At 37.7% G+C, this 22,526-nt stretch overlaps 1 protein-coding gene across 1 annotated transcript in view; it reads right to left on the minus strand.

The window, feature by feature from the left end:
* Positions 1-2,865: 2,865 nt before the first annotated feature.
* Positions 2,866-22,526, minus strand: part of LOC148754602 (uncharacterized) — a 67,774-nt gene continuing 48,113 nt past the window's right edge. Inside the window, exon 4 of the mRNA XM_088794805.1 lies at positions 2,866-3,713. Coding sequence (XP_088650931.1) covers positions 3,317-3,713 — 397 coding nt within the window. The 3' untranslated portion in view covers positions 2,866-3,316. The remainder of the gene's footprint in view (positions 3,714-22,526) is intronic.

Here is a 22,526-nt window from a genome sequence, read left to right on the forward strand (position 1 = left end):
TTGTTGTTAGTTCATTTGTTCTTTTTGTTTTACATTCCACATATGACTGTCATCATACGGTTTTTGTCCTTTTCCGTCTGACATTTCACTTAGCATAATACTTTCAAGATCCATCCATGTTATGGCAAATGGCAATATTTCATGTTTTTATGGCTGAGAGGTATTCCATTGTAGATATGTACCACATCTTTTTATCCAATCATCTGTCAGTGGATACTTATGTTGTTTCCATATCTTGGCCAACATGAATAATCCTGCAATAAACATAGGGGTACATATATCTTTATGAGTAAGTGTTTCCATGTTTTTCATGTAAATACCCAGAAGAGGAATTGCTGGATCACACGGTAGTTCTATTTTTATTTTTATTTTTTTGATGAACTGCCATACCGTTTTTTCACATTGGCTACACTAATTTACATTCCCACTAACAGTGTGTGAGAGTCCCTTTCTCCAATTCCTCTCCGACACTTGTCATTTCTTCTCTTTTTTGTAATAGCCATTCTAACAGGTGTGAGGGGGTATCTCATTTTGGTTTCGATTTGCATTTTTCTAATAACTAGTGATGTTGAACATCTTTTCCCTATCAAAATCCCAATGGCATTTCTCACAAAAATAGAACCACCCCCCAAAAAAAATCCTAAAATTTGCATAGAACCACAAAAGGCCCCGAATAGCCAAAGCAATCCTGAGAAAAAAATAACAAAACTGGAGGTATCACACCCTCTGCCACCCGACCTCAAATTATACTACAAAGCTACAGTAATCAAAATAGCGAGTTATTGGCAGAATAACGGACACCCAGACCAATGGAACAAATTGAGAGTCCAGAAATAAACCCACACATAGACAGGCAACTAAGTTTTGACAAAGGAGTCAAGAATATACAATGGAGAATGCAAAGCCTCTTCCATAAATGGTGCTGGGAAAACGGGACAGCCATATGCAAAAGAACGAAACTGGACTGCTATCTGACGCCATACACGAAAATTTAACTCCAAATGGATTGAAGGTTTGAATGTAGGACCCAACACAATAAACTGCATAGAAGAAAACATAGGCATGAAACTTATGGAGCTTGGTCTCAGACGGATTTTTGTGAGTTTGACCCCAAAGGCAAGGCAAACAAAAGCAAAAAATAAATGAATGGGACTCCATCAAAGTGAAAACCTTCTGCACAGCGAAAGAAACCATCAACAAAACAAAAAGGAAACCAACCAAATGGGAGAAGATATTTGCAAAGGATACTTCTGATAAGGAGCTAAATGCAAAATGTATAAAAATTCATACAACTGAACCACAACGAACAAACAATCCAACTGAAAAATGGGCAAAGGACCTGGATAGACACTTTCCTAAGGAAGACATACAGATAACCAACAGACATGTGAATCCTTTTCTTCTTTATAGCTTTCTTCCTGCTGTACGAGGTAAAGACTTCTAATTCATCAGCTATAGTCCATTTTTTATGATGTCTGTGAATATATCAGCCATTAGACTCCAGGAAACCCAGATGGAAATACAGTAAGCATCATCAAGTATTTGTTGAAACCTCTCTTCCAATCTGGAATTAGTAAAGTAGGTATCATAATTTGGCTGTCGTGTATTAGGTGCCAGGTAAAGTTTTCTGTTGCACTATGAGATAACGAAGGGCAGGGAAATTGCGACTTGTTTTTCAGTGTCATCCCTCATTGTAGATGGCACAGGCCACACACCACAGGAAATAAATTGGATTAACATTTCTCAGAACTCACTCACCACTTTTAAGGCTGTTGACAATTCTCGATACCACTGTGCTGTTTTCTCCCTAATATTTTCAGTAAAATGGGATGAGTTTTAAGATTGAAATGGAAAATCAGAGTAATGAAAGATAACTGCAAAAATAAATACAATGTTTAAAAGGATTTCACATATTCACATAAAATTTTAAAATGAAATAAAAAGAAAGAAATGAATAGAGTTCCACACTACTAATGATTTTATATGTATTCTCTCATTTAATCCTCGTAGGACAACTCAGAATGCATAATACCATGTCCATTTTTCAAGATGAGTACATTGAAACCTGAGAAGTTAGGAGACACGCACAAAGTGACAGAGCTGCCATTCCACAGACTCAGCCTGGAAACCCACTGTCACGTGACGCCAGAGCTCACAAAGCTACCCGAGCAGGCAGCTGGGCAGTGCTCAGCTTAACCATCTACCTCCGATTCTCCCTTTTCTTTGCTCTCTGACACAGCTTCATGGAGTTTACATCCCATCTCCTCTCAATCCTGTCAGCCGATTTCTCATCCCTGAGTCCTCTCCCCAGATGCTGTGGCAAAATGCTCAGGACACCTGACAAGAAAAAGAATGGCTTTTTTTGTTCTCCCTGAAATGTAGTTAGTTATATTTTCTGTCTCTTGGGGAAAGGACAACTTGTTTGAATGCTTTGCAAGAGTGAAAAATCATTGCTGTTTACAATGTCCTCCTGTCATCCAAAAACTCTGTTCTGAGGAGGGTCCTTTATTGCAGAAATGGTTTCTGGTAGAAATAATGTAAATCAAGCTTAGAGTTGGCATCTGTAAAAACAGATGGCAGAGGGGTGGTTTCTATTCTTGGGGAAACAAGAAGTCTGATAAGAGATGGAGAAGGAGGGAGGGAGAGAAAGAGAGAGAGAGGGGGAGAGGGAGGGAGGGAGAGAGAGAGAGAGAGAGAGAGAGAGAGAGAGAGAGAGAGAGAGAGAGAGAGAGAGAACTGGGCAATTGCCAACAGGGGAGGAAACCTGGTGAAAAAATTGGAGCTATTTAGAGGCAAATGTACGGTGATTTTCAATGGAGGGTGTAATGTCAACGCTCTTCCCCATTCATCCCACAAAGGCCTTGATGTGGCTGTGATATGCTATACGTTTATTTCCAAATAAAACACATACATTTCTGTTAAAATTTTAATGCCCAAGTAGCACTAAAAATATTGTGGGTGTCACAGGTTTTCTGTGTTCCACACTTTGGAAGCTCTTACTTGCAGGAAAGAGAAAGGAATTGAAGTTGGACAGGCCTGGATTGAAAAGTTGCACACGCAGGTGATGGAACAGGTGAGGAAACAGTCAACGATGTTGTGTATAATTAGCCTTTTGCATTTCACAGCCTGAGAGAATCCCTCGGTCCCAGGTTATGGCAGTCCTTACATAGAGTTGCTGAAGGGTACATGTCATTTCAGGAAGAGCAATCACACTGTGCTTGTGTTAGTCACAAATCAGCATGGAAGGCAGCATGCCAGCATGCTTGGGGTCCTCAGGCCAGGCATGGAGGAATATAAGGCTGGGGCCGGATCATTGTCATTTCTGTCTTATCCTTTTTGCCCACAAAACGAAGTCCTGGACCTGTTTGACACGGAGGTGCTTTGTGCTATGAGGACTTCTAGTAAATAATAGTTGTAAATGATTCACATTCACTTTCACTGGACAATAGCAGATGATCTCTGCAGTGGAGTTGCGCCCTCCAGTGGATATCGGAGGAAATTGTACAACCGTGGATAGGTACCCTGGGAAGCCAGTGTTTGGCTGGTTCCTCTTCAGCGTGTCTGGAAGGATTCTCTGAAGTTGGCAGATAGCTGATGTCTGTCTCCAGATGGTCCAAGAAATTAGCCTTTTGACATCAAAAGATATATTAATTAGGATGCTTTCTTCTGCAGTAAGAGTTCCAGGTATCAAGTGTAGACACACCTGCAGCCAGCTTGGAAAGAGAAAAAGAAAAAAGGCTATGCTCTCCTGTATGTCTCTTTTGGGGGCAAAAAATACCCTTCTCAAAAATCCCCTGTCCCAAATTCTAGTTACTTTCTTTTTCTGAAATTGAATAAGATCTTGTTCCATTTGGGATATTAGTAATGAGCTTCCATCATCTTCCACCCACTAATAAATTCAAGTTTATTCGTGCACTTTCAAACAGCTCTAATAAATGTTGGGGACAAATTTTTGCATTGCTTTTTGAGATCCAAATGAGACAGACCTTTCCTAAACCTCCCTGCCAGACACTGTGTAGAGTCTGGGATGAAAAAAATGAGAAGTCAGGCAGGGTTCCTGATTTCTGCTAAAAGAGAAAGAAAACAACAACAAAAAAAGACACTATAGCAAAGTGTGTAAGTGGTCTCTGAGCTACAAGACATTCGGGACACTTTGACACCACACAGGATGGAAATCCCTCATAGTTTAAAGTGGCTTCCTAAAGGAAGAAATTTATAAGCTGAGACCTGAAGTGAGAGTAAGAGACAGACAGACAGGTCGTGGGAGGCAAGTTTTCCAGGTAGTGGGAACAGCATATCCGAGGCCCTGAAAGTCAGAGAGAGCCTGATTCACACAAGGAACAGATTTCTCTCCTAACTCTGATATTAGTACACTGAGCTTATTTGCTTCCACAGCTTTCCATCCTGCCCGTATACACACTGTATTATGAGAACACTATTATATATTGATCTTTTGAATCTCAACTACCCTAATCCAGGAACTGGAACTGGGGGCCTAGGGACCTGGTGTGGGATGAGGACTTTAATATATACTTTTTATTTGTTGATTTTTAATTCTGTGAAAGTGTTATAGAATCAGATCTAAAATAATCAAATATGCAATTAATTCACATGGCAGCAAATCCCAAACCTAAAGTGTACATATAAATGGGGAAACATAGCATCTGGAATACCGTCGTCTAGAGATGGCCACAGTCAACCATTTTTGTGTGTTTGTGTACCTTTCCAAAATTCTGACTATGCATGTGCATGTACACGCGTGTGCGTGTGCACACATAGGCACACACGCACACCAACACACATTTCTCTATTTCAAAAGCTGCTTTTCTTCATTTGGCCTTAGAGAATTAATATATTTTTATGTCAAATACTTTATGCCTGCATCATCATTTTTAATGTCTCCATGATATTCAATTTCATGGGTACAGCATAATTCATTTAATCACCACCCACTTCAAAAAACATTTCGGGTTTTTTTGTGGTTGCCTATGGTTACAGTGCTATTTCCAAAGAGCAAGGTACAGAACAGTGTGTACAGTGTGCTACCACTTAGGTAAAAATGGAAGGGGAATCTATTGTTCAATATACATAATTCACGTGGAGAGTTACTGAATTCTTTACCAAGTGAATGTTATAAACAGTTTTTTCAATCCATAAAAATTCAAATTAACAGTCATTTATTCCCACATGAGTACACGAAGGTAGAAACAACCTATAACGCCTGTTACACAGAGAAGCCCACCTCCTTCAACCCTGCCATCCTCCTCCACCTCCAGTCCCTGCCTGCCACCCAATGAATTAAATAACAAAATAGGTTCTTCAACTTGTCCCTTTGCTGTAACATCACGTCCAGTGCCCTGAAACCCCCTCTACGTTTTCCTCATGAGTAACCTACTTTGTCCTCTGTACCAATCACTAGGTATCCTAGGAATGGCAGCCCTCTACCATGCAGGCGCTGTCCAGTGCCAACTTACCTAGTGTTTTGGGGACCCCAAGAAGAAGTGTGTATTTTGTCAGGAGTAGAAATAATTAGGCCATCACACCCATCACACAAAGAATCCCACCTTCCCTTTCCGCCCTGCTGCCTACCCTCTACCTTGCATCCCACGCTCCTTCCCCATGCTTGCCTTTAGAATGAATTTAGGACCTATTTTCCCTAATACTCCCATTCCCGGTACCCGATAACCAAGCTTTTATTTCCAGGAGGAACTGGCTGCAATCTCTCTGTAACCTGACAACCCAGGTATTTTGTTTTCAGGAGGAACTTGCTCCAATCAATCACCTCAACTTTCCAGAGAGCCTCCAAGGGCTGCAGCCACTCTAGCATGCCAAGAGGGCTCTTTGTCTCTGTGGTTTTAACCCTGTCTCTCCCAGGGTGTCCATTTGTTTTGAGTTTGTGGTCAACGAGTGTCAAAGGTGTCTTGAATTTAGAAGTGTGCAACATCACACAGCATGGATTTGATGCACTGGGGTAAAGAAGGGCAGGGAAAGAAAATGGTGTAATGGGGGAAATGTGCTGTGTTCCTACCATATCTGTATTTCTGTATAAAAATGTCTTTCTGTTTCTTCTTTCCAGAAATGAGGAGGAAATAGCGTTCTGTAGAGGGCTAAGACCGTGGATACTAGGATCAGACTAATGCTTGATTTCAAATCTCAGCACCACCATTTGCTGGTTGTGTAAATTGACTCTGGTCCTTCATTTCCTCCTGTGTGTTATTGAAATAATAATAGTACCTACATTATAAGGTTGCTGTGAGGATTAAGCCAGTCTGTGAATGTGATGTGAAGCTTTTAAAACAGTGTTGGCATATCCTAAGAGTTCAACAAGTGTTAGTATCAACATGCCTGTGTAAATCAGTTCAGAGGTCATTGATTTAAAGACAGTTGTCAAAGGTTTCATAATTCCCTGTTTGTTTAGCACAGTGCCCTCCAGAAAGGAAAGAAAAAAAAAAACGTTCCCAGTGTTGAATGTATATGAGATTCTTTCACTGGAATGTGCATGTTTCCGTGTGTGTGTGTTCATTCAGGCTGCCTGGAAAGAATGAATTCGCATAGACATTGGGAAATTTAAACAAACACACACACACACACACACACACACACACACACACACACACGAGGTCTGACACTTAGGATCGCGAACTCATCCTAGAAAAAGTGCTACATACCTCATTGCTCAATATCACTATGGTCACCTTCAAAGTACTCCCCTTGGAAAGCTATGCACCGATGCCAGCTCCTAGTCCACTCTTCAAAGCAATTTTGGAAGTCTTTCTGGAATGGCCATCAGCGCTGTCACTGTATGATCCTAGACATAGTGAATGTCATCAAAATGTCTTACTTTCAATATTTCCTTTATCGGTCATAAAAATGGCTGCGTGAGGTGAGCCTCTTAAAATCTCCCCTGGAAGTTAAAACAAATTCAACAACTATAATTCCACAAAGGACGCCTTGTGCAACAGACAGGGAAGAGTAAGAGACGCACAACTGAAATCATCTAAAGGTGGGCAAATTGGGCGAGCAGGGGAGGAGAGAAGAGGGAAATGTGGCGACCCAGGCCACAGGAGCTCAGGAGCAGACTGGAGCTCGGGGCTCCGAGCTCCCTGCATTCCATACATACCGCAGGCATGGGATAGGTAAGAATTTGGACTGCTAGTGCTCCCCTTATGGCCCACAGTCCCACCTGAGGGATCAGCATATAACACAGTTCCAATGCTCACGGCAGAGACCTTGGAGCAAAGACAGAAGGAACAAGGGTGAAAACAGCGGTTTAAGCCCTTACTGCCAAGCAGAGGACAGAAGGCATAGGAACAGAACCTAGTTGACCTCTCCTTACCCTCCCAGAGCTCGCTCCACCCCCACCCACCCAGTGTTAGAAGGGGAAATGAAGCAGTGTCAGATCAAATAAGCAGAATATTTGCTGTTCCGAGAACTGCAGCCCGCAGCCATGGTCTCACAGAACAACTAGTTCCAGCAAAGGGCAGGGAGCCTTGGGTGCAGGACTGGCTATGCTGGTGGTCTCCGCCATTGCTCTGGGCCACCTCTCACTATCCACCCCGCACCTATCACTACCTATCTGTGTGAATCCCTGCAGGAGTAAACAGAGCCACTGAAACACACAGGCTCTGAAACTGGTACAGAATGAGCTGTGGAACTTCAGAAGTTCTCCACATCCCCCCATGGAGGGGGTGCCCTGAGACCCAGGTGACCTGTTCACAGAGGAGAAGCCCGCCTTCCAGGGATCCCCCCCATTGTGTGAGAAGCTGGAACAGTGCAGAGAAAATATAACACTACAGTGTAAGAGATATTAAAAGGCTGCAGTCAGAGAGAAAATAAAACATTCTACCAACACCTACTGGAAAATAAAAGAAAGACCTCTGCCTATTAACCTGTTACAACCCACTCCTGTAGTTGCCTAGGAAGACAAATAATAATTCATTAATTCCCATAAATAACTGACGCAACAAAACAGCTCATGAAGAAAATGAAAAGGCTGCAGAAAATGAACTTAAAGACATGGAAGTATGCGGCTGAAATGACAGAAAATTCAAGATTGCAGTTTTTAAAAAACTCAACAAGATGGAAGAAAACATAGGCAGTTTAATGAACTCAGAAGCACAAAAAAAACCATGAATATTTTACCATAGAGTTTGAAAATTGTAAAAAGAACCAAATAGAATTTTTGGAGATTAAGAATTCAATAAAAGAAATGAAGAAGGAAATAGGCAGCTATGTAGTAGAGTTAACCAGATGGAGGAAAGAATCAGTGACATTGAAGACAGAAATCTGGAAATGACACGGATGGAAGAAGAGAGAGATTTGAGAGTTAAAAGAAATGAAAGAACTCTATAAGAACTTTCTGACTCCATCAGAAAGAGCAATATAAGAATAATGGGCATACCAGAAGGAGAAGAAAGAGAGAAGGGAACAGAGAGTATATTCAAACAAATAGTCGACGAGAACTTCCCAAACTAGTGGAAAGAACTGGATCCTCGAATCCAAGAAGCAAATAGAACACCTAATAACCTCAATCCCAACAGGCCTTCTCCATGGCACATTGTATTGAAGCTGTCTAAAATCAATGACAAAGAAAGAATCCTCAAGGCAGCCAGGGAAAAGAAGACGGTAAGCTACAAAGGAAAGCCCATTAGATTATCATCAGATTTTTCAGCAGAAACTCTACAAGCCAGGAGGGAATGGACTCAAATAAGCAAACTATGAAAAGAGAGAAATTATGAGACAAGAATAATATATCCAGTAAAGAAATCCTTTAGATATGAAGGAGGAATAAAGACCTTTACAGACATACAGAAGCTGAGGGAATTCTCTAATACACAACCTACACTACAACAAATACTGAAGGAGACTATTTGACCTGAAACAAAAAAGTAAAAGAATACAAAACCATGGTTAGTATTACGAAAAGATAGAAGCATGAAATGGCAATCCCTATACCAAATAGGACACTATAACACTTAAACATAACGCACAGGGTAAAGAAGGAAAAAAAAACTTCAAAGAAGAGGGAAAAGACAATTTACTACTGCAGCGAACTCACAGCATGAATAGGGATAATTTGTGATAACAAAAACATGAAAGGGGAGAGAGTAAAGGTCTGAACCAGCACATGGGAAGGGAGAAAATTGACCTACTGAAGAAAATGGAATACTCTAAATATGAAACTTTCTTTTACAAAAATTTAATGGTAACCACTCAAAAAAAATTTCAACACTGAAATATATAACATAAAAAAAGAAAAAACAGCGGGAAACACCATAGGATATCACCACACAGAAATAACAGACAGCAATAAAAAGGAAAAGAAACAATGGAGACACAGACTTACCATAAAACTGAAGACAGAATGACAGGAAATCATCATATATCAATAATCACTCTAAATGTAAATGGACTCAACTCACCAATAACAAGGCACATAGTTGCAGATTGGATCAAAAAAATTAAACCCCAACATATGCTTTCTCCAAGAGACACATCTCTGCTACAAGGACAAATATAGACTCATAGTGAAAGGGTAGAAATTGACACTGCAAGCAAATGGGATTCAGAGAAAATCATGTGTATCCATACTGATATCAGACGAAACAGACTTCAGGGTGAAAAGGTAACAAGAGACAAAGATGGACATTTCATAATGGTAAAGGAGAATATACAACAAGAAGACATAACAGTCATCAATATTTATGCCCCCAATCAGGGAGCACCGAAATATACCAAGCAACTACTAACAGAACTAAAGGGAGAAATTGACCAAAACACAGTTATTCTAGGGGACCTAAATACATCATTGACAGCTATGGATAGATCATCCAAACAGAAAATAAATAACGAAATAGCAGCCCTAAATGTCACACTAGATGAAATGGACATAATTGACATTTATAGAGCACTTCATCCTACAACATCAGACTATACATTCTTTTCTAATGTACATGGAACATTCTCAAAGATAGACCATATATTGGGACATAAAACTAGCCTTAGCACATTTAAGAAGATTATCATATCAAGCATATTCTCTGATCACAGGGCTTTGAAATTGAATATCAACTGCAAAAAGAAAGCAGGAAAAAACAACAAATATGTGGAGATTAAACAACATACACTTAAAGAATGACTGGGTCAAATAAGAAATTAGAGGAGAGATCAAAACAGACAATAGTTTAGTGGTTACCAGAGGGTAAGGGGGGTGGGGGGTGGGGGGTTGGAGATGAAGGTAAGGGGGATCAAATATATGGTGATGGAAGGAGAACTGACTCTGGGTGATGAACACACAATGGGATTTATAGATGATGTAATACAGAATTGTAAACATGAAATCTATGTAATTTTACTAACAATTGTCACCCCAATAAATTTAATTAAAAAATGATACATAGAAACAAATGGGAATGAAAATACATCCTACCAAAATTTGGGGGATGCAGCAAAAGCAGTTTTAAGAGGGAAATTTATATCATTACAGGCCTATCTCAAGAAACAATAAAAATTCCAGATAAATAACCTCACGTTACACCTTAAAGAACTAGAAAAAGAACAACTGAAACCCAAGGTCAGCAGAAGAAAGGAAATAATACAAATCAGTACAGAACTAGATGAAATAGACAACAAAAAGATAATAGAAAAAATTAATGTGACAAAGAGCTGGTTCTTTGAAAACATTAATAAAATTGACAAACCCTTGGCTAGACTCACTAAAATATAAAGAGAAAAGACACAAACAAAATCAGAAATGAAAGAGCAGAAGTTACCACGAATGCTACAGAAATACAAAATCATCCAAGAAAACTGTGAAAGTTCATATGCCACCATATTCAATAACCTAGAAGAAATGGACAAGAACTTAGAAACATATAGCCTTCCTAGGCTGAACCATGAAGAACTGGAAAATCTAAACAGACCGATCACCAGTAATGAAATTGAATCAGTCATCCAAAATCTTCCCAAAAGCAAAAGTCTGGGACCAGATGGCTTCACTAGTGAATTCTACCAAATCTTCAAAGAGGGTCTAATACTAATCCAGCTCAAACTCTTCCAAAAAATTGAAGAAGAGACAGTACTCCCTAACTCATTTTATGAGGCCAACATTACCCTGATACCAAAACCTGGTAAGGACAGCACAAAAAAAGAAAACTACAGACCAATATTTCTGATGAATATAGATGCAAAAATCCTAAATAAAATTCTAGCAAATCGAATACAACAATGCATTAAAAAGATTGTTCATCACGACCAAATGGGGTTCATCCCCGGGGCACAAGGATGGTTCAACATCTGCAAATCCATCAATGTGATACATCACATAAACAAAATAAAGGACAAACTCCAGGACCAATAAAGCAAAACTCCAGGACCAGATAACTTCACTAGTGAATTCTACCAAACATTCAAAGACTATCTAATACCTGTCCTAATCAAACTCATGGAAAAAAAAAACAAAAACAAAAACAAAACAACAACAACAAAAAAAACTGAATAGGAGACAGTACTCCCTAACTCATTTTATGAGGATAACATTACCCTGATACCAAAACCTGGTAAGGATAACACACACACACACACAATTACAGACCAGTATCTCTGATGAATACAGATGCAAATATCCATAATGAGGTGGCCAGATGGCTCAGTTGGTTAAAGAGAGAGCTCTTAACAACAGGGTTGCTGGTTCAATTCCCACATGGGCCAGTGAGCTGCGCCCTCCACAACTAGGTTGACGACAACAAGCTGCCACTGAGCAGCCATAGGGGCAGCCGATGGCTCAGTTGGTTAGAGCGCAAGCTCTTAACAACAAGGTTGCCGGTTCAATTTCTGCATAGGATGGTGGGCAGCGACCCTTGCAACTAAGATTGAAAACTGCGACTGGACTTGGAGCTGAGCTGTGCTCTCCACAACTAGATTGAAGGACAACAACTGATGGGTTCTGGAAACATACACTATTCCCCAAAATTCCCCAATTAAAAAATGGTACTAAATGCAAATTAAAAAAAAAAAAAACTAAACATTCTAGCAACCAAATACAACATAGCATTAAAAAAATTATACGTCATGACCAAGTAGGGTTCATCCCAGGGGCACAAAGATGGTTCAACATATGCAAATTGACCAATGTGATACACCACATAAAGAAAATAAAGGACAAACATCATACGATTATATCAATAGGTGCAGAAAAAGCGTTTGACTAGATACAACATCCATTTATGATTAAAACACTTAATAAAATAGGTATAGAAGGAAAATACCTTAACATAATAAAGGCCATATATGACAAGCCCTCTGCTAATCTCATAATTAACGGTGAAAAACTGAAGCCCTTTGCTCTACGTTCAGGAACATGACAGGGCTGTCCCCTATCACCTCTGCTTTTCAACATAGTGTTGGAAGTTCTTGCCAGAGCAATCAGGCAAGAGAAAGAAATAAAAGGCATCCAAATTGGGAATGAAGAAGTTAAATTATCACTCTTTGCAGATGACATGATGCTATATATAGAAAACCCTAAAGACTCCACCAAAATCTATTAGAAACAATCAACAAATACAGTAAAGTTGCTGGCTACAAAATCAATGTACAAAAGTCCATTGCATTCCTATATACTAACAATGAAATCATATAAAAAGAAAATAATCCTTTTGCAATTGCAATAAAAACAATAAAATACCTAGGAATAAATTTAACCAAGGACGTGAAAGACTTATATACTAAAAACTATCAGACATTTTTTAAAGAAATTGAAGACACGAAGAAATGGAAAGACATTCCGTGCTCATGGATTGGAAGAATCAACATAGTTAAAATGGCCATATTACTCAAAGCAATATACAGATTTAACGCAATCCCCGTCAAAATCCCAATGGCATTTTTTTAAAGATATAGAACAAAAAATAATCAGATTTCTATGAAACAAGAAAATACCCCAAATAGCCTAAGCAATCCTAAGAAAAAAGAACAATGCTGGAGGTATCACACTTCCTGATTTCAGCTTGTAGTACAGGGCAACAATAACCAAAACAGCATGGTATTGGCAGAAAAACAGACACATAGACCAATGGAATAGAACTGGAACTCAGAAATAAATCCACATAAATATGGACAGATAATTTCTGATGAAGAAGCCAGCCTCTTCAGTAAATGGTGCTGGGAGAATTGGAAAGCCACGTGCAAAAGAATGAAACTAGACTACTATCTGTCACCGTGTACCAAAATTAACTCAAAATGGATCAAAGACTTAAGCATAAGACCTGAAACAATACACTGCATAGAAGAAAACATAGGTACTGAACTTATAGACCTTGGGTTCAAAGAGCATTTTATGAATTTGACTCCAAAGGCCAGGGAAGTAAAAGCTAAAATAAATGAGTGGGACTATATCAAACTAAAAAGCTTCTGCATAGCAAGTGAAACCATCGACAAAATGAAGAGGCCACCAACCTAATGGGAGAAGATTTTTGCAAACAGTGCCTCCGATAATGGGATAATATCCAAAATATGTAAGGAACTCATACAGCTCAACTACAAAAAAACCAAACAATCCAATTAAAAAATGGGCTGAAGACCTGAATTGACATTTCTCCAAAGAGGACATACAAATGACCAATAGACATATGAAAGAATGTTCAACATCACTAATTATCAGAGAAATGCAAATAAAAACCACAATGAGATATCACCTCACCCCAGTCAGAATGGTTATCATCAACAAGACCAATAGTAACAAGTGTTGGAGAGACTGGAGAAAAGGAACCTTCATGCACTGTTGTTGGGAATGCAGATTGTTGCAGCCGCTGTGGAAGGCAGTCAGGAGGTTCCTCAAAAAATTACGAATAGAATTACCATATGACCCAGCAATCCCTCTCCTGGGTATCTACCCAAAAAGTCTGAAAACATTTATACATAAAGACACGTGTGCTCCAATGTTCATTGCAGCTTTGTTTACAGTGGCCAAGACATGGAAACAACCAAAATGCCCTTCGATAGATGAATGGATAAAGAAGTTGTGGTATATATACACAATGGAATACTATTCGGCGGTAAGAAAAGATGATATAGGAACATTTGTGACAACATGGATGGATCTTGAGAGTGTAATGCTAAGCGAAATAAGTCAGACAGAAAAAGCAGAGAACCATATGATTTCACTGATAATGTGGTACATAAAACTGAAAACAACAAAAGTACAAGACAAACAAATGAAGAAACAAAAACTCTTAGACACAGACAATAGTTTGGTGGTTACCAGCAGGTAAGGGTTGGGGGAAGATGAGGGTAAAGGAGATCCAATATATGGTGATGGAAAGACAACTAACTCTAGGTAGTGAACACACAATGTGATATACAGATGATGTATTACAGAATTGTACACCTGAAATCTATGTAACTTTACTAAAAATTGTCAACCCAATAAACTTTAATTTAAAAAATATTTCCTTTGTCTTTGGGGAAAGAAAGAAGTAATTGGGAGCCAGATCAGGTGAGTAGGGAGTGTGTTCCAATACAGTTATTTGTTTACTGGCTAAAAACTCCCTCACAGGCAGTGCTGTGTGAGCTGGTACATTGTCGTGATTCAAGAGCCATGAATTGTTGGCGAAAAGTTCAGGTCATCTAACGTTTTCACGCAGACTTTTCAGCACTTCCAAATAGTAAACCTGGTTAACTGTTTGTCTAATTGGTACAAATTCATAATGAATAATTCCTCTGATAATAGAAAAGTTAGCAACATCGTTGCAACAAGTTCGAAAACTTAATTGTCAGATGTCCTATATTTCTGTGTTTCCTGCCTGATCCTGTCCTGGAGCTTCACATTTTGTCAACAAAATTTCCATTCTCCCTGCACAATATTTAGGAAAAAGTATCAGAACCTTGGATCCCAAATTCAGTGAGGTGGAATAGATATTGGGAAACAGAACTATATTGTTCTTTAAAAGTGTATTTTATGCTTAATAGATAATTTCCATTTGTATTTTGCCTTTGGATACAAGAAACTATTTTGTTTATAAAGCAAGTTTTCATGACTCTGTTTAGCTGTAGTTAGCAGTGCTCCAGCAAAAGAGAAAGAGATAAGAGATTATAAATTGCAATGTACAAAAAGTGTGACCATCAGCATTATTCTCAAAGAGGCTATTGTGGAGAGTAGGGGTGGAGGGATGTTACAATGTATAAAGTTGTTTTAAAATTCTAGCTCAAGGACTGTCTGATAGGTATTGGGAAAGAAGTCAGGATGCCCCCAAAGAGAAAAGAAAACACAGTAATGGGGAAGAGCCACCTGATTTAGACTCATGTAAAGGGATAGTTTTTCAAATTAGCTTTTAATATTGGGGAAGTTAAATAATGTATTTCTAATTACTTGAAAATGGAAAATATTTCATTGTGCTAAGTACAATCTTTTTGTCATGCAGTTAAGAATTTGAGCTTAATGGCCCACTTTCCATTTCAAATCATGTAGATAAATACTCTGTTTGGATGATAATAACAATTTAATTATGTTAGAATTGCTGCAATATAGATGTCTTTACTCCTAAGATAATCATCCACATACAATACAATTTTTACTGAAAAAATACAGGCACCTCACAGGGCATAGCACCCTTGTATAGTATTCTTGATCAAAACTAAAATGCTCTTCTCTGAAACCAAGAAGATTGTGATCTATCTTTCCAAATTTCCATTGGTGAACATGGAGCATGCAACCTGAACAACAAAAGTAAAAGACACTACATGAGGAAAGGGGACCTTACAGAGTTGAAATGACTTGGGAAAAGGAGCTGCTTCTTTTGTTCTGCATTTCAAATAGTGTCTATTCTTCAGAGAGAGAGCAGCTTCCCAGGAACAGCTGTTATGGGAAAGAAGAGGTGATGTCCTACCTGATAGCCCTGTGCTATTCAGAGCTAGAAAGAATTTTCTTCCACAGAGCTCCCCTGTGTTGGCATGGATGATTAAAAATCCAAGAGAAACTGTCTTTCTGGACAGAGAATTGGTTAAAGGGGCCCCTGGAAGCCAGACAATTTGGGGAGGGAAATCTTGGAGACTAGAATGCACAGGAACGGAATATCCTAATTCTGTGAATGAATCTGTGTACATCTCAGGCTTATTGTTAAGTTACATATACACAGTGTAGACCCAAAACAGCATAGTAAGATACTTTGAACTTCACTATGCCATAAACCCCCACTCAGGTCTCAGATAAATCCTGCAAGTTTCATGTGTGGGGCAGTCACACAACAACAGCAATTTTGTAAAGTGAACTCAAAATGGAAAATCTTCCAAAGATGGTGAGACAGAACTTTTAGTTTAAACCTAACCATGTTGATTTCTATCTTACCAACTAAAGATATTATCCAGAGGATAACAATATAATATTTGTAATTTGAAATACAATACAATTGCATACAATAATACAATCCAAAGTTATACGACATATCCAGAACAAAGAAAAATTGGGAAAAAAATAAAAACTACAGGAAAATGCAACATGGGCCAATTCCAAGGTGACTCAGATATAGGAAATGTGAAACAAAGATTTTAAGGAAGCTGTCATAACCATGCTTCATGGGTTGAAGGTGGAGTGAAGGTAAATGCTGTTGAAATGAAAGAAAAGATAGACGTTCTAAGCAGAGAAATAATGTTTTAAAAGTCAAGTGGAAATTTTGTAAATCAAAAATATAATATCAAAAATTTTTAAATTCACTAGATGGGCTCCATAGAAGGATGACAGTGATAAAGACAGATTCAGTTACTTGAAATTCGATAAATAGAAATTGTCCAATCACATGAATAAAAGAAAATAATTGAAATAAAATGAGTAGAGACTCAGAAATAGTGGTATTCATTGGACTTCCAAAAGGAGAGAAAAAGATATTAGTGCAGAACATATTTCAAGAAATAATTGCTGAAACTTCCCAAAATACATGAAAGACATAGATTTATAGATTCAGGAAACTCAGCGAACCCAGATGATTATAAACTTAAAGAAAATTATGCCCAGAAAAATCATAAACTTCTAGAAAATGAAGATTAAAAAAATTCCTTGAAAACGTCCAATTAAAAAAAAATCACAGTTCATGTAAGGGAATAGTGATTCAAATAACAACACACTATTCCTAGGAAACCATAGTGGCCAGAAGATGATAATATCTTTAAAGCGCTGAAGGAAAATAACTGTCATCCCAGAATTCTACATCCAGCCAAAATATCCTTAAGTAACGACAACGAAATAATGACATTCTCAGATAAAGGGAACACTAATAGAATTTGTTGCTGGAAGAGCTAGTCTAAAATAAATGCTAAATAGTTTTTTTTCAGACTGAAGGGAAATGACAAGAGTGGAAAACTTTGAGCATTAGAATGAAGAAAAATAAAAAGATATGGTAAATGTCTGGACAAATATAATAGACTATTTTTCTCCTCTTAAATATTTCAAAATATGTTTGTCTATAGAAAGAAAAACTTATAACATTAACTGGTGGGGTTTTCATAGTATGTAGATGTAAGACATATGACAACTATAAAGGGGAGATGATTTTACTTGAAATGGTGAAACTTTAACTGAAGTAGATTTTTAAAAGGAAGGTATATATGTTTTAATCCCTAGAACAATCACTAAATATTTTAATACAGGAAGGCAGTTAAAAAACAAAAGATGAAAAGAAGCACATAATTAATATATTCCAAGAATACAAAATAAGGAAGAAAATGCTGAAGAGAGAAACAAAAAATGGAGAGGGTAAACAACAACAACAAAAGCATGTAAGAAAATAGTAGAGCTAAATCCAACATATCAATAATTATATTAAATATAAATGTTCAAAACACATTAAGAAAAAATAGATGGAAGATTAGGTAAAGAAAAAAAAGACTCAACCAATTGCCATTTAGAAGCAACCCTCTTTAAATATAATGACATGGACAGGTTAAAAGTAAATGATGGAAATGATATACAATACAAAATCTAATCAGAAGAAAGCAGAGTAGTTATAATATCAGACAAAGCAAATTTCAGAACAGGAAAAAGTATCAGACATAATTAGGAATATTAATAACTCATATAAGGATTTATTCACTAAGAAGGAATAGCAATCTTAAATATGTGTGCACCTGAAAACAAAACTTCAAAGTGAATAAAGCAAAATATGATAGAACATGAAGCAGAAATAGACACATCCATAATTATACTTTCAGAATCAGTACTCTGCTCTCAGTCATCAATAGAACAAGTGGTCAGAAAATCAGCAAAGCTTAAAAGACCCAAGAAACATCATTAACCACCTTGACCTAATTGATATTTATAGAATGTCCCACCTAATAACAATAGAATGAAGTCTTTTTAGGTGCACATTGAACATTAAGGAAGATAAGCCTTCATCTGGGCCATAAAAGAAAAAAAAACCTTAACAAACTTAAAAGAACAGAAACAATATAAGATATATTCTTCAACGATAACATAATTAAACCAGAAATTAATAACAGAAAGGTATTTAGGAAAATCTCTAAATATTTTCACACAAAACTACTCACATATAAGTAACACATGAGTCAAAGAGGAAGTTTTGAGACATTTGGAGCTGAATAAAAATGAAAATATAACATTTTGTAACTTGTGAGATATGCAAGATGGAATAGCCTCATCATTTTAAGGTCCTCCTTACAACTGAAAATCTCTATACATAACACTGCAAGCATGAAAATACCTGAAAGATGAAAAGAAGTAAAAATTCCTAGGGACCTTGAGACTTAAGGAACAACATGAGTTTCCTTATTGCCTCCATTATATTCCAGATAGAGCCCTGCAGAAGCCTCCAACCAAGAACTGCCAACAGGCATAGACAAAAAGCTCCAAGAAAAGCTTTTCCTCTTAGCCAATGGACCGGAAAAGGGTGACGTAACAATAGAAAACATTTTTGGCAATTATCATCTTTATTCCAGCCAAACACCAAAGGAAAAACTACACCCTCCTTTCCCCACAGTGGCAGCCCTCTAATTCCCTAACCCTATTGGTGCATGCAGCTGAGCTAATGTTCCATCTCCCACCTTGCATAAGTAGGCAGTGCTCTGATTGCCCCACTGAATATTTGCAGTGAGCCAAGAAGGAAACTGATCTTCCACTTCCATCTGAAGGAAGCTGGCAGTGATGTTTTAATGATTCCCATGTAGGGATTGTGTCTCTGGATGGGGTGAGAGGGAGCTGATCTCCCATCCTTCACATGGTAGAAGCAGGCAATGCAGACTCCCCTGCCAGGGTAGTATCAATTCGGTTCAGTAGTGAGCTGAGTGTACAACTGCATACAGAAGCAAAGAGATTTTACAAGGGAGTTCAGGATGGAGCTAGTGACCACTATGTTTCACCTGCCATTCCTGCCAGTATCAGCAGGGCAGACTGAGGAGCTGAAGCCTCCACCTCCCCATCCAGCATCAATGAAACAGAGTAAAATGGTGAGGTGAGGCTAGTTGGCACTCCACTTACCGGCTACCCATGACCTAGTATCAAAAAGACCAAATTGGGCTCTGGGCTTACACTGGCACTCAGAGGAAACAGATACAGTAAGAAACTTGGTGCCCTATTACTACCATGGAGAAGTCAGTGGTGTAAAAGGGGAAGCTGAATTTCCACTCCAATAGTGGGCAATGAGGCGGTGTGAGTGAGTACATACTTTTGCCAGGGTAATATAGGCAGGGCCCAGCAGGAGCTGAACATACACATCCACCTGGCCCTTGTGCTACACCTTAAGAGGAGCTATGCTTGATTTAAAAAAGAAAGATTAAATAAAATCTAGTGTCGCATTATATGCTATCTAATATGTCCCATGTATAATAGAAAATCAAATGTTATATCAAAACCAAAAAAAGCATAGCACAAATAAGAAAAAAAAATCAACAGACAACAAGACTATGATGAGTCAGATATTGAAATATTCTAATTTTAAATTAGCCATCATGAAAATGCTTCAGTGAAAAATTACAAATTCTCTTGAAACAAATGAAAATTTGAAAATCTCAGCAAAAATAGAATTTACAAAAAGAAAATAAATGTAAATTATAGAAATGAAAACCAAATACCCCAAACTCTCACATCCTCATCACACCCAGTGCTCAACAACAGAATGGAGATGACAGAAGACAGAATTAGTGAATTTGAAGATAGATCAATAGAATTTACCCAATCTGAACAATAGAGAGAAATTAGACGGAATAAAATGTATAGTACCAGTGGCCTGTGAGACAATAAAACAAGAGCTAGCATTTGTATTGCTGAAGTCCCAAACGGAGAGGAGGGAGGGGGAGGGGGAGGGGGAGGGGGAGGGAGGGGGAGGGGAGGGGAGGGGGAGGGGAGGGGAGGGGGGAGGGGAGGGGGAGGGAGGGGGGAGGGGAGGGGAGGGGGAGGGGAGGGGAGGGGGAGGGGAGGGGGAGGACTGTTCCTATAATGCCTGAAAACTCCCCAAATTTAATGTAAACATAGATTCAAGAAGCTTAACAAACCCAGAATAGGATTAATTTAAGTGCATATGAAATGTTCTCCAGAATAGACTATATATTAGACTACAAAACAAGTCTGAATAAATTGTAAAAGAGTAAAATCATACAAAGTACTCTCTCTATAATGGAATGAAACTAAATGTAATAATAAAAGAGCAACTGAAAAATGCACAAATATCTGAAAAACAAAAGAACACACTCTAAATAGCCAATGGGTCAAAGAAAAAAGTCACAAGTGATATGCAAGATGGAATAGCCTCATCATTTTAAGGACCTCCTTACAACTAAAAATCTCTAGACATAACACTATAAGCATGAAAATACCTGAAAGAGGAAAAGAAGAAAGACAAACTAGGGACCTTGAGACGTAAGGAACAACATGAGTTTCCTTATTGCCTCCATTATATTCCAGACAGAGCCATGCAGAAGCCTCCAACCCAGAACTGCCAACAGGTATAGACAAAAAGCTCCAAGAAAAGCTGTTCCTTTTAGCCAAAGGACCGGAAAACGCTTTGAAATGTATGAAAATAAAAACACAACATACCAAACTTATGTGATACAATGAAAGCAGTGCTCAGAGAGAAATTATTGCTGTAAATGCCTACACTAGAAAAGAAGAAGGATCTTAAATCAATAACAAACTTTTCCATCTAACTAGAAAAAGAAGAGCAAACTAAACCTAAAGCAAACAGAAGAAAGGATCTAATAATAAAGATTAGACTAGATATAAACAAAAGAGAAAACAGAGAGAATCAATGAAATAAAAACTCGTTCTCTGAAAAGATAAATAACCTTGACAACTTACATTGACTAAAATAAAGAAAGAAGACAATTTACTCAAATTACAAATGAAAAATGGGGGTATTTCTACCCACCTTACAGAAATTTAAAAAAAAAATTATAACAGAACACTATGAACAATTGCACTTCAACAAATTAGATACTGTACATGAAATGGGAAAGTTCCTAGAAACATATAAATTACCAAATGAGACCTAAGAAGAAATAGAAAGTCTGAATAGAGCTATAACAAGTAAAAGAGGGAATCAGTAATTAAAATTCTCCCTACAAAGAAAAGCCGAGTACCAGATAGCTTTGCTGCTGAATTCTACCCAACATTAAAGAATTAACACCAATCCTTCTCGAACACTTGCAAAATACAGAAGAGGAGGGGCTACTTCCTAACTCATTTATTAGGCCATCATGATTACCCTTATAGTAAAACCATACAAACATATGCCAGAAAAGAAACTTGTAGACCAGTATCACTTATAAATATAGATGCAAAATTCCTCATCAAAATACTAGAAAGTTGAATCCAGCATCGTATTAGAAATATTATATACCATGATCCAAAAGGTTTTATCCCAGGAATGCAAGGATGTTTTAACAAACAAAAATCAATCAATGTAATACACTATATTAATAAAATGAAGAAAAAAAAACCCAACATGAATATTTCAAGTGATGCAGAAGAAGCATTTGACAAAAATCAAACTCCTTTTCAGGAATAAAAACATTAAACAAACTAAGGATCGGGGGGTGTTATTGAATAGTATAAAGGAAATTTTGAAAAACACACAGCTAATATTAACTCAAGGGTGAAAGACTGATAGCTTTTCCCATAATATTATGAACAAGACAAGGATGCCTGCTTTGGCCACTTCTATCCAATATTGTACTGGGAGTTTTAGCCCAAGCACTTAGAAAAGAAAAAGAAATAAAAGGTATCCAAACAGGAAACGAAGTAGAACTATTTCCATTCACAGGTAACATAATCCTTTAAAAATGAAATCCTAAATAATCCACCATGAATTACTGGAGCTAATAAATGAATTCTGCAAAGTTACAGAATACAAGACCAACATGCAAAAGCACTGTGTTTCTATACACTAGAAATGAACAATCAGAAAAGTAAATGCTACTTACAATAGCATCAAAAAGAATAAAATGCTTAGGGATACATTTAGCCAAAGTGGTGAAATACTTGTATACTGAAAGCTATAAAACATTGTTGAAAGAAATTAAAGACCTAAGTA

This window comes from Rhinolophus sinicus, chromosome 18, assembly GCF_057876585.1.
Source record: "Rhinolophus sinicus isolate RSI-liver-muscle chromosome 18, RSI-T2T, whole genome shotgun sequence".
Taxonomy (NCBI): domain Eukaryota; kingdom Metazoa; phylum Chordata; class Mammalia; order Chiroptera; family Rhinolophidae; genus Rhinolophus; species Rhinolophus sinicus.